Source organism: Myotis lucifugus, unplaced genomic scaffold (genome assembly GCF_000147115.1).
Source record: "Myotis lucifugus unplaced genomic scaffold, Myoluc2.0 scaffold_15, whole genome shotgun sequence".
Taxonomy (NCBI): domain Eukaryota; kingdom Metazoa; phylum Chordata; class Mammalia; order Chiroptera; family Vespertilionidae; genus Myotis; species Myotis lucifugus.
This window is the reverse complement of record NW_005871063.1, coordinates 4,096,375-4,109,759: the sequence shown is the minus strand read 5'-3', so window position 1 is coordinate 4,109,759 and position 13,385 is coordinate 4,096,375. Positions and strand designations below refer to the sequence as shown.

General features: G+C 37.9%; 1 protein-coding gene across 1 annotated transcript; it reads left to right on the top strand.

Annotated features, from left to right (window-relative positions):
• The first annotated feature begins 700 nt into the window (after window positions 1-700).
• Window positions 701-12,984, top strand: PDK4 (pyruvate dehydrogenase kinase 4). The gene is made up of 11 exons (XM_006084991.3): window positions 701-1,177; window positions 2,148-2,289; window positions 3,705-3,776; window positions 3,929-4,113; window positions 4,285-4,371; window positions 4,808-4,885; window positions 6,689-6,765; window positions 8,518-8,616; window positions 8,812-8,922; window positions 9,210-9,323; window positions 10,750-12,984. The coding sequence occupies exons 1-11, from the start codon at window positions 1,048-1,050 to the stop codon at window positions 10,891-10,893; spliced, it is 1,239 nt and encodes a 412-aa protein (XP_006085053.1). The 5' UTR covers window positions 701-1,047; the 3' UTR covers window positions 10,894-12,984.
• The last annotated feature ends 401 nt before the right edge of the window (window positions 12,985-13,385 follow it).

Here is a 13,385-nt window from a genome sequence, read left to right as displayed (position 1 = left end):
TCTCATAGTTCGTGCTGGGCATTTAAGGCTAGAAAAGAATGTTTGGGGCAAAGATTTGGATTAAGGACATTTCATACAGGGGCCCAGAGCCAGCAAGTTCTCGATGGGGGGAAGAAAAGGGGAGTCAAACTGACACAAACTGATTCTTTTTATTTTGTTTTTAATCAACAGAGTTAAACCTAATGGAGAGAAACAAATTAATGGCCTTTTATTGCCACAAGGAAGTTCATGTATTTTGGCAGCTTCTCAAGCCTCGGCTAAAGGTACTTCCAGTTCCAGACGTGTGTTGTTCTCTTGCTGGAAGAACTCTTTAGGTCGCTTATACCGTTCGCTGTCCAATGGCAGAGGAGCCCATACTTTTTGAACGCAGCTCACTGGCTACTGTAAAAGCCCGCTCTGAGCAAGAACCAATGAGCTCCCAGAGCCCAGATTCTTGGAAGTAGTTTCAGGCTAGGAATGCGTGACATTGAGACAGCCTTGCACTTGTAAACAAGGACGAGTCTGGGCAGGCCTCCAGCCCACGCGGTCCGGGGCCCTGTCCCAAGTGGCTGATCTCTGATCTCGAGCCTACTTACCTCCAGATGCCCACGTAGCCTTCCTCCTACCCCTCACAGCCCGGGCACCTGTGCCAGGCCCTCCGCCGGGACTCCGCGGGGGGGATGGGGGGGGGGCGGGGCGGGGAGGGCGCGGACCCAAAGTTCTTGTTCTGAGCAGATTGGCCCGGTCCCAGGCCCGGGACGCCTCTCCAACTCCCGGTGACTCCTCCCCTTTGGAGTTGGGGGGAGCGTCCCGGGGAAACAAATAAAACCGCCCGGAGAAGCCGGAGGTGGCAAGACGAGCTCTAGAGTCTCAAGCCACTGCTTCTCCGACTCACTCCTCTACTCCAAACACCCCGATCCTCAGCCCACACCGGGTGCACCTGCCTGCCCGCTCACCTGCGCTCCTCGCCCGACGCGCCCTCCGCTCCCAGGTCCCAGGCTCCGCTCCTCGCAGCCTTCGCCCTCAAGCCAGCCCAGCCCCGGCCAGACCCACCCGGCGGGCACCAAGATGAAGGCCGTCCGCTTCGTGATGCGCGGCGCCGGCACGCTGAGCCGCGCCAGCCTGGTCCCCCGCGAGGTCGAGCATTTCTCCCGGTACAGCCCGTCCCCGCTGTCCATGAAGCAGCTGCTGGACTTCGGTGAGCGGGGGCGCAGGGCGCAGGGCTCGGGTCGGGGCGCGGGAGCTGGGGAGCTGCCTGAACTTTAAGTCCCGGTGCAGGGAGGGCTGGTCTCACTGCTTCAAAACAACTTGGGGCCCGTTTTCCTGCTGCCCGGAGCCCCTCGCCAGCGCCCCTTGCCTTCTTCTACATCTGGCTTCTTTCTGACAGGTGGTACCTGCCTACAGGTAGAGGCCACTTGCAGCTTCGCTGAGGCTGGGTGTTTTGAGCTTATCTTTCCTCTTCTATCCGTCCAAAGCTTCCATCACAATACTTTTTGCTTTCAGTCAACATTTAACAAAGAATGAGGAACTTTCATAGTACTTCTTGGAGAAGGTTCCTAATATTATAAAATAGCCTCGAATTAATTGAGATTTTTTTATCCCTTAGCCACCCTCCACAGGGTACATCTCTGTGTTCCTAACAAATTTCTTTGTTTCTTTATCAAATTAAAGTTTGTCATATATTTGCATTACTGCTGAAAATATTTACAGACATTCTGCAATAACCTTACAAGGAAAATGTCAAGGATTTAAATGTGGTATTATTTATTATTAGTCTGGAAACATCACGACGTCCACCCAACTCCCTTATCTCCCACTCCAGTTTCATATCTAGAACTCTGAACATTGTGGCGTTGACTGAACCCTGCATTCTTTTATGAATATTGTGGCGTTGACTGAACCCTGCATTCTTTTATGAATATTAAGAGCTGTAGAATATTCGGACTCTTTGGAAGTGAATCCTCTTCCAAAACAAAACAATAATTCTCATATTGATAACTTTAAAATTAGAAAAAGACCAGAAGGCACTTTTGAACAGTAAATGAAATGAGGGTGAAATATAATTTTATAATATGTGTGTGTATTTAATATTGTATAGTTAATGCTATTCAAATATGTCATTTGGTCATACTTGTTTCCAAATACTAAATAAGTGTTATTTATTACAGGTTCGGAAAATGCATGTGAAAGAACTTCTTTTGCATTTTTGAGACAAGAATTACCTGTGAGGCTTGCCAATATCCTGAAGGAAATTGATATCCTCCCTGATCAATTAGTAAATACCTCTTCAGTGCAGTTAGTTAAAAGCTGGTAAGTAGTGAACCATTCTGAAACAGTCTCTAATTTTAAAACAGATATCTAACTATGAATTCTTATAATATATTAACATCATAGTTGGAAACAGGTGATCTGAATAGTAATACTTTTGAAATATGTAAAGAATTGTTTATTAATTTAGATAAGTTATAAGGGCAGTTATAAAGCTATAAAAGCAGAAACAGACATTTTTATCCTGAAAAATATTCTATCGCAATATAATTTTTACTTCCAGAAAAAATATGAGAACTAATTGACAGTTACAACTTGTTTTGTATTTTAAATAATAAAAGACAGTTTGATACTGTGAAAGGAATCCTATCCTAGTAGATATGAATGACTACTATTCAGAGAGGGCCTACTCTTTTTCATTTACAAACCAATTGACAGAGCAGGCTCTGAGTTCAAATCCTGTTTCTGCCTTTTCCTCATTGTGGAATTCTTGGCAATTGTCTTAAATTCTTTATGCTTCAATTCCCCCATTTTTATTGAGGAGAATAAAGCATATGCCTCAGAGGGATATTGGAGTGTAATTAAATGAGGTAATCCATTAAAAAGCACTTAGAAAAATAGCACACAGCCAGCACTCAGTGTCTGTTATCATCTCGTTTTATAAATAAGGATGTTGAGGCTCAGAGAGGGTAGATAACCCAAAGGAGCAGATTTTCAGAGAATAGAGCCAGGATATGCACCGAGGCAGATATGCATCAGAGCCTCACGCTAATCACAGAATACACGGCTTTTTGTCCATTGATTCGAGAAAAATATGTATTGCCCTACCTGGTTTGCTCAGTGAATAGAGTGTTGGCCTGCAGATCAAAGGGTCCCAGGTTCAATTCCAGTCAAGGGTACATGCTCAGGTTGCAGGCTCGATCCCCAGTAGGGGGTGTGCAGGAGGCAGCTCATCAATGATTCTCTCTCATCATTGATGTTTCTAACTCTTGCTCCCTTCCTCTCTGAAATCAATAAACAAATATTTTTAAAAATATGTATTATATGTCCTTTCAACAATCACAATCTGAAATACATATTCAATCCATAGTATTTGCTGTGTTCAAGACTTCTACTCACCTATGAAGGGAGTAGGAAAAAAATATGAAGTCTTTCTTAAAAAGTTGTTTTTAAATCCTTTTGCTATTAAAAATAACACAACTGTTGCCAAACAAAACAAAACTGAATATTGATCTGGAATACTTAAAGAAATGTAAATTTTAACTTAGATAGTTAAGAGTTAAAGTTATAATCCCCCCCCCTTTCTTCAGAGATACTGTTTTCCAAATGTCCTGGAGTTTTTAATTTTAAACATAATACTCTGTCTTTTCAAATCATTTGAAAAAGATACTATATTTTCAGCCACTTGTATCTGACTATTCATTTTAAAATCTTAAAGCACACTTGTCACTTTACAGGTATATCCAGAGCCTGATGGATTTGGTGGAATTCCATGATAAAAGCCCAGAAGACCAGAAAGCATTAGCAGAGTAAGTTCCATGCCTTAGAATAAGTGTCTAAAACTTTGACTACTTCCAGACATACTCCTCTAATAAATGATATGTACACTTAATAATCTAAAAAATATAAGTGACAGAACCTTACTTGAACTTTCACTAAATATAAATGTGTTTTGCCTTAGGTTTGTAGATACTCTCATCAAAGTTCGAAATAGAAATCATAATGTAGTTCCTACAATGGCACAAGGAATCATAGAATATAAAAATGGCTATACATTTGACCCAGTCACCAATCAAAATCTTCAGTATTTCTTGGACCGATTTTACATGAACCGTATTTCTACCCGGATGCTAATGAACCAACACAGTAAGTTAACCATAATCATGATATACAGAGATGAGGGTAGACTATAAGCCATACTCTAACTCGATGTTTTACTATTTGGTGGGTCACATTCTTTGTCAGTGGTGTTCTAATCATGATTGTCCTGATTTTTATATAATATTATATACTGTTTTTGTATTTATTTTTCAACAGTTCTTTTATTTAGTGACTCAGAGACAGGAAACCCAACCCACATTGGAAGTATTGATCCAAACTGTGATGTAGCAGCAGTGGTCCAAGGTAATTTCTAGATTTCTTCATTTCCTTTATTGAAAATGTACACTCTATGAGTGACATATGGTTGAGGTGGCTCTATAAATGAATTTATATTCAGAGTTTACCCTTTATATTCTTATACGTACTGTCATGGAGGCCCTTTGCTTTTGAGGGTCAAGGGTTTAAACATTCATTTATAGTATTATAAAAAAATCCAAACATCAGAGGTTAATGTATATATTGCATTTGATCTTTGAATTGTGCATATTCCTGTTGTTATAGCTATACCTTAGTGTCATAATTCTTTCTTTAATAAAATATTTACAAGGTACTTTTGTATACATACATTGCACTCTAATGAATATTTTAGGCTAAGGGTAGTGTACACAGTGAAGATCACTTGACAGTTGTACTTGGCAGAAACTCATTTCATCATTATGAAAAAAACCTTCTATTCCAGATGCCTATGAGTGTGCAAAGATGCTTTGTGATCAGTATTATTTGACATCTCCTGAATTAAAACTCACACAAGTGAACGGTAAGCTATAAATAAAATATAGTTTAATCTATGGAAAAGTCAGTGTTCTCTCAGTATGAGTAATACTGTAAATACAGAGCAACTTTTGTGTTCCATTTTCCCCTTCTGAACATGCCTAGAGTTTGTACACTTCTTTTTTGAAGCGAAGGTTCTCTTTATCTCAACTGGAAAGTTCCCACTGAGCACATTCAGTTGCTACTAATAATTCGTAAAGAAGAATAGTTTGAACAGTTTGGAATGTAGAGTAGCAACTTAGTTCTAATATCTTAGGTCGAAGAAAGATTGCTTACTATAGAAAAGGGGGGATAGGAGACTAGATCTGGGAGGCACCACTTGGTGTGGAGATACCCTCCTAATTCCAATAAGGTTACTCATAAGGTCTAGAAACAAAAATAATTTAAATTGCACTGTGAGAAACAGGCCAGTAACAGGACAAATACTGCAGGATCCTACTTTCATGAAATATTTAAAATATCCCAAACTCTGAGAAGCAAGAGTAGAATGATGGTTGCTAGAGGCTGGGGGAGAGAGAAATAGGGAGTCACTATTCAATGGGTATAAAAATTTCAGTTATGCAAGATGAATAACTTCTAGAAATCTGCTGTACAACGCCTTGCTTATAGTTAACAATACTGTCCTGTACACCTAAATATTGAAGAAGGTAGTTCTCATGTTAAATGTTCTCACCAAAAGATTTTTAAATTGCACTCTAAGTATATACCAGTTTTGGAAGCAGAGCACACTTTATTTAGTAGCTTCAACTGTGGGGTACCTGAACAAATACTAGTCTTCCCACATTGACTGAAATGATTGCGTGAGGAATGCAAGGCGTTATTTTTATCCTATTCCATAGTTGCTTCTCAAAACATGCCAGTAACATTCTCCTTTCAATTCAAAGTAGACATCTTTTCCAAGTAATAGTTACAATGTTTGTTGGTGGTGAGAGTGAAAATCAAGTTGCTCAAATTATGGGTAGCCTAACTCATGGGTTGGGGTTATGCAAATGCAATTGATTGCTAAACTAAAAATAAAAGTGCAAATAAAGATTGAAAAATATCTCTAAGCATTAACAGCATTGTTGCATAACTTGTAGATAAATTGCTTGAACTGTTTGATAAAATAAAGAGGGCACTGAGCCAGACCTTGTGTTTTCTAATTCAAACTTTGCCAAGGCCTGGCAAACCAAAGAATAATTCTTTTATTTTTCTTTTCAAACAGTATTATGAGGGTTTTTTCCTCTGTTTTCTTTAGTCTCTTGGTGAAATTTGAGCATATTTAGTCTGTAAGATTTAATGTTTGGATGATAAAAATCAAGAATAATCAGAAGTGTTATTTTCCCATGCATCATTGAGTAATTTCCCATGTGTTATTTCAATTTCAAAATATTAAAATTATAGCTAGCATAAATTTTGATGTTATACTATAGACAAATTAATTTTTCTTCCTTACAATGCATATAATTTTAATTCTAAAATTGTCCGGTACAAAACTTTTGAAAATAGAAATAAGCCATATAACCTAATTTATAGCACCCTTGCTGAACACTTCATCTGCTTTATACATTTGTAGAGAAATGCAAAACTTAATTATAGAGTTCGAGGTAGCAACTGTAATCGCATATTGAAAATAAGCCAGTTGTGTTTTCAGTTTAAGAAGGAAGGTTCTAGGGTAGGATTTTGGAGTGAGGAGGATGGGGAGTCTTCCAATCCTGTTTTAAGTCTGAAATATTAGTTAAATAGATGTGGAAGTTTATTTTAATGAAATATTTATGTACCAATTCTAATGAGTTTAATTTTCTTCTAGGAAAATCTCCAGGGCAGCCAATTCACATTGTGTACGTTCCTTCTCACCTTCACCATATGCTCTTTGAACTATTCAAGGTATGACTTCACAATGATTGCAATTTTGTTTTGTTTTTTAAATTCCCTGTTTTCTTTTTACTGTCCTTTATCATTTCTGACTACACAAGAGCACCACTATCTTCTCCCAAGCAAGCTTCTGTGCTCCTTCCTAACAGGAGGCTACAGTTAATGTTTGAAAGGGTACATCGAGTTCCTTGTAGTATCAGCATGTATTTGAGAATGTACAATATAATTCATGATGTCTCAAGGGCTCCCTAGTCCCATATTTGTTCAGGTGTCCAACAAAGCTCTATTCATGCATGCATTCATTAAGAAAGTTCATGGGGTGAACGCTTCATGGAATGAGGCCTTGTTTCTCCCACCCCCACAGGCTGGTCCAATTCCAAAGCCACAGGTTCAGGTTCAGAATTACTGGAAGTGGCAGGATCTCAATCTGAGTCAGAGGACAGTCCTAGTCCGTCCCTTCCATGATCTACTTTTAATGTCCATATGAATCACCTGGTGGTTTTGTAAAAATGCAAATACTGACTCAGTGGGTCTGGGCTGGGGCCTGAGATTCTGAATTTCTAGTACGCTAACAGGTGTTGCTGCTGGTCCACCGTCCACGTTTCATGGCAAGATTGGAGGGCAGTGCTTCTCAACCTTCCCTGTGCTTAGAATCACCTAGAGGGCTTGTGAAAACAGATCCTTAGGCTCTGTCCCAGATAGAGATTTTGATTCTTTAGGTCTGAGAATCTACGTTTCTATCCAGCTCTCAGAGGATGTAGGTGTTACTGGGGTAGCCAGGTGCTGGAATCAAATCCTGTCCTGGGTTCTAAGACCAAACTACAACTTGGTACTTAAACCAAAAGATAGGAAACACTTTGCGATGCTTCCAAGAGTCCTCTGGACTGGGGAGGAGAAGGGCTAAAAAACATAAAATTTGCTTCTAATTCTTATGTAACTCTTCTCAAAACATAGTATTTCCTAACTTATGTTTGTAATGTTAGTACAATTGATTATACTGCAGACATCTGATCTATTTTATTTCACATTAGCTAATGATTAGAACGTCATATTAAATAGAAACCAGAAAGCAGATAATGTTCTGGAAAGTTAGAGAGAAAAATGGGTGAAATAAACCAAAACTCTATCTGTATAAGAATCATATAGTTAGTTGTCTGAAAACTTGAGTTTCTTCTCTGTTAAAGGACAAAAGATACTTCTTTGTTTGATTGATTTACTTTTAAATTGAATGGTCCAACTCAGATTTATTTTGCCATCATTGGTAAAAGTTAAGATGATAATCACATGTACATTGAAATTTAATTTAGAATTGCTTACTATCCTTTTAAATAGTAACAGTCTTTTCCCAGCAAATTTTATAAAAGCCAATAAGTTGGTTCAATGGTTCACTGTTCCTTTGTGATGTGTAATAGTCTTTGGTGTTTGGATGTAAAATGTAATGGAAAGACAGAAAAGAGAGCTATAAAAATCATTTTTTACCTTTAAATTAAGTTTACAAATAAGAACTTGACAAGTAAGAGAATTGTTTTCCTGTTAGATATTACTCCCAGGAACTATATTACATGGTAAATGCATACTTTTCGTTTTACACCCTACATGGCATATTCATAAATAGCTATTTACAGAGTTATTATAACTACTAACTTAAAAGAATGGAAACTTTGAATTGCCCTCTGTGCTGCTTTTATTTTAAACATAAAAAACAGGTACTTATTGTCCCTCATTATTCTGCCATTCAATTTTTTATGTTTTTGTTTTCTTTAGAATGCAATGAGGGCAACAGTTGAACACCAGGAAAACTTGCCTTCCCTCACACCAGTTGAGGTGATCGTTGTCTTGGGAAAAGAAGATCTTACAATTAAGGTAACCATCCTCTATTTATCTTTTGAGTATCTCTTGAGAGAATTTAAAAACCCACCAATCATACAGCTCTCTGCTTTGAGCAGTAGATCAAAGCCATATACCAGGTGACTTTTCGATGCAGGAAGGACATTTTTATAGAGACAAAGGCACGTTGTTTTGAATATGTGGCTCTGATGACTCGTTTGTTTGTTTAAGATTTCAGACAGAGGAGGCGGCGTTCCCCTGAGGATCACTGACCGCCTCTTTAGTTATACCTACTCCACTGCCCCAACGCCTGTGATGGATAACTCCCGGAATGCTCCTTTGGTAAGAACAATTATATGGCAAAGTTCATCCCGGCCACTTAGCTCTAAAGAGAGGGCCAGGATTACAAGGAAGTGTTTAGGCAAGCTCATCAGTTTAAATTGGGCCTGGGGGATATGAGGAAGAATGATAAAGCAAACTAAATGTGGTGAAACAATTCAAGGGGCCTCTGATTGGAAGCAAGAGATATTTAACCAGATTCTATCAAGCACAGTCGTAACACCTTCCCACATTTTGTATTTCAATGATCATGTCCGCCTTTTTACTAATAACTGATCCTTCCTCTCCAGGCCGGTTTTGGTTATGGCTTGCCTATTTCTCGTCTCTATGCCAAGTACTTTCAAGGAGACCTGAATCTCTACTCTTTATCAGGATATGGAACAGATGCTATCATCTACTTAAAGGTATACTTTAAATTCAATAGAAAAAAAATCGTTTTTTAAAAGATTGCTTCGTGTACAGCCCTGATTCTGTGGTCCACAGTGAAAACCCCAAAGTGAGTTCATGCAAATAATGACCAGAAGTAATTCGAGTTTCTGTTTGGTAGATGTAGATATATTGTTTAATATTTAATACGGTAACTTACCAACAAGGAGGTAAAGCTAGGCTACGTGCCTCCAGTGAAGCCAAATTGTTGCCCCAGAGGGCAGGCTTGTGTGAAATTTTTAAGGCAACTCCTTTGGCATCTGTGAGAAGAGCTATACTTTTGTTTTACTTCAATTTGTGAGAAAAGATGCTAGTAATGTTCCAGCCTCAAAATTAACTGATACTGAGTTATTCAAGACCTTAAGCTGACATTAGAAATCCAGGGAAAGACAGCTGACTGCTCACAAGTTGTCAGAAAGATACCTGGCATTTTCTGTTGAAAATTTAAAACTTGGTAAATGTTTTTCTACTTCTGATAAAGCCTCAATTTATTTGTTAAGGTCACTGTCCTGATTCTGTTTCTCATTTGCCAACTATTTCAAATGAAAATATATTTACAGATATTAGTAACTAAAACATTAAGCTTCTAGGCTCCCATTCTGTGCCAGGGAATTATTTGCTAAGTGGTCTTTGACCATCTGAAATAACTAATGCATTTCTTTCTTTTTTTAAAAAAAAAAAATCGCATATTATCTCTCAGAATTGTTTTTTTCTAAAATAGTTTATTGATTTTTTTTTTGAGAGAGAGAGAGAAGGGAAGGGAGAGAGAGAAAGAGGAAGGGAGAGGGAAAGAGAGAAACACTGACATGAGAGCAAGCCATTGATCGGCTGCCTCCTGCACACCCGTGACCGGGGATCAAGCCTGTAACTCGGCCATGTGCCCTGACCGGGAATTGAACCATGACCTCTTGGTGCACTGGATGATGTCCAACCAACTGAGTCACACGGCCTAGGGCACATTCATTTCTTAAATAAGCCAAAGTCTTCATAGTATTGGGAAAGATTAATAGCTCATAGATTTATAGTATCAGATTAGAACTCTTTGTCACAGATACAAAGGTTTTCCTTGGACAGGAGAGCTTTGCTATTCAACTCTATCATATTGGTAATATCCAAACAAAGGCTATGTGTGAATATTGAACACAAATCCTATTCCCTAATTTAAATTGTACATATTCTATTTCATCCCCTGTAGGGTAAAGATCATATTTCCTTTTAATTTTCTTTTATACAGTGCCTGACATACTATGGGCTCTGGTGTGCTCTTATTACTAAATTAATGAAAGGAAGGTATTTGAATGGTTGACAACTTACCTCTGAATTTCTTTTGAATAATCACTTCAAGTACAAATGAGGCCTTGCGTAGTTCCTTTGGTTTGACTTGTTTCTTCATCCTCTTTGCAGGCTTTGTCTTCCGAGTCTGTAGAGAAACTCCCGGTCTTTAACAAATCAGCCTTTAAGCATTATCAGATGAACCCCGAGGCTGACGACTGGTGCATCCCAAGCAAGGAACCAAAGAACCTGGCGAAGGAAAAAGTGGCCGTGTGAGGAGGGACGCTCGGGGCACTTTAAGGGATCAAAGTGGGTCTGTGCCAGCGCTGCTTTCTGAATGTTTGCATGCGGACTCTTCTCCCTCAAACAGCCACAGAACTCCTTGACCAGGACACTGAGGGGAAGAGGAACAAAGCTCATTCCTGTGACCCAGGAGAGCACAGAGCAGGACCAGGACGGCAGGAGTTAAGACATGGCCAGCTCTTTATTCTTGAAATTGAGAATAATGCTTGGGTTTATATCAAAACCCGAATAAGATATAAGCCTCAATTTGTCATCTCTTTGTCAACAGGAATGGGAAAAGAAGGGCAGTGAAGATATAGGCTATCAGTTTCAATAGACTGATGTTTTAGAGTTTAGACCTTTGGTTAATTGTCATAAGATATTAGTATTTATTGAACATCAAGTGTCAATGATATCAGTATTTTCCTGCCATTCAAAGGAGTGGGGCTTAGTTCATACTATATGACTAGAAATGTATGTAAATGTACATTTTGTATATATCTATGCGCTCTAGGGAGGAAAAACTGGTGACTAAAATAACATTCACTTTGAATGACGAATAAGTCAAAACGTTTTATTAAAAGTTGCGGCCACGGCCTTGAGCCTCTGTAAAAACGCAGAAGATAACCTTCTCTGATAAATCCAGGGCCTTTATTACGCTGCTTTCCCTGTTCACACCTCACATAGTAAGTGAGCTTATTGCCAGGTACCTCATCTTGGGCGAATTTAAAATATGCACGGAATTCAGAATGTTGGTGGTTGGAGGGGGAGAAGAGTTGCCAAAGGGAGAGCAAAACTATCTCTCATCTTGTTGGTAAATAAAATGGTAGATTGGAAAAACTGACATTAGGGAAAGAAATCATGCATTCGGAACCTAATTCAGAGAGAAGGCCTGTTCTCTACCCTGAAGTGGTGGCAATCCAAAGACATCCATTTTCTAGATTAAAAAAGATGTGTTTTTTTATATATTCAATTATACTCTACACTCCAGAATTAACATGTGTGTAAAAAATTCCTAAGTATCAAATAATCCAGGAACATTAGAATTTAAATACTTCTTGGAGTGTTTTTAACAAGGAGCCTGGGAAGAAGATTTTGTGCCAGAATATTTTCGTTTTGAATCAGTGGCATTAAGAGCTAATGAATGACAGCTGCAATGCATATGGAACTTTTGGGGAGTTCAGGTATAATATGCAGGTTGACAGGGCACTCCTTAGAGATGGAGTGAAAAACAAAAGAAGGAAAAAGGGAAGGAAGGAAGGAAGGAAGGAAGGAAGGAAGGAAGGAAGGAAGGAAGGAAGGAAGGGCATTTTGCTATATCCCCCACAAATTATTTCAAGAAATGGTTCATCTTGGCAAAAGGATGAATTGGGGTCTTTCAAAACAGTATGACTTCTTTTAAATGCTCTCTCAGTTTTGCAAGATACTAGGTTGTAATGAGATAATAAACTCGTGTGTCAAATTGAAGTTTAAACTGGGATATAGAAAAAACAAGACTTTTCTGCATTGGAAAATAATCAGTACTATTTATGTGTTGAACTTAACATTTGTACTTCATTTTATCGTGGCCTAGTGTTGTGATGCTTCTAGTAGTAGCCATAGAAGCATCAAACCATTTGTTTCAAATTTCAAATTTCATCATCAGAAGTCCTAGGTAGGGATTTTTCTTGATGATGGGATTCTGGCTCATACAGTTATTACTTACACAAAACTATTTGCAATAAATTATTTGAATATTCACTTTTTACTGAAATTTAAACATTTTTGCATGTAAATACTTATGTTTACCAAAGAGTTAAAGCAGCTGATTAATTAATTAACCCAAACACCGTGAACTATCATTAAAACACTAGAGAAAGAGAAATGTTTCTATCTCAATGACATCAACTGTGTAAATGGAGTTCTATAAAATAGAAATAGATGACATTGGTATTTGTAAAATTTACAGAAGAGCTTTAGAATTCTACTGAATAGATACTGCTCAGACCCACTTAAATTATTAATGTATAAATTGTATTTTTGCCTTTAAGTTATGTACAGAGAAATGTGATAATTTTTATAATAAATATTTTTATTATAAGAGTAGACATCATCTTTTTAAAGTTCTTTTCTCAAATTAATGGCAAAGTACTAAGAAGAATTTGAAGCAAAGGTTTTCCTTACTTTACATTCAAGTCTAATTTATCTACATATTGGGTATAGCCTTTTAAAAAGTATTGAAAGCAATTTAAAATCTTAATTTTTAAACAAAATATAAGTACTTTATAACAGTCCAGAAATTTCTAATTATTCTTTGCTTTCTTGTGTATGCCCCAATAACACATAGTACAATGTATGTTTATCTACATGGATATATTCAATAATCATTTTTGCGATGCATATATTCTCTATATATTTTTGGTAAATTTACTTTAAAGTTTCACTTTATAACTGTATTCACATAACAAATACAGTAGAGCACTAAAATAATCACTTAGATAATCTAG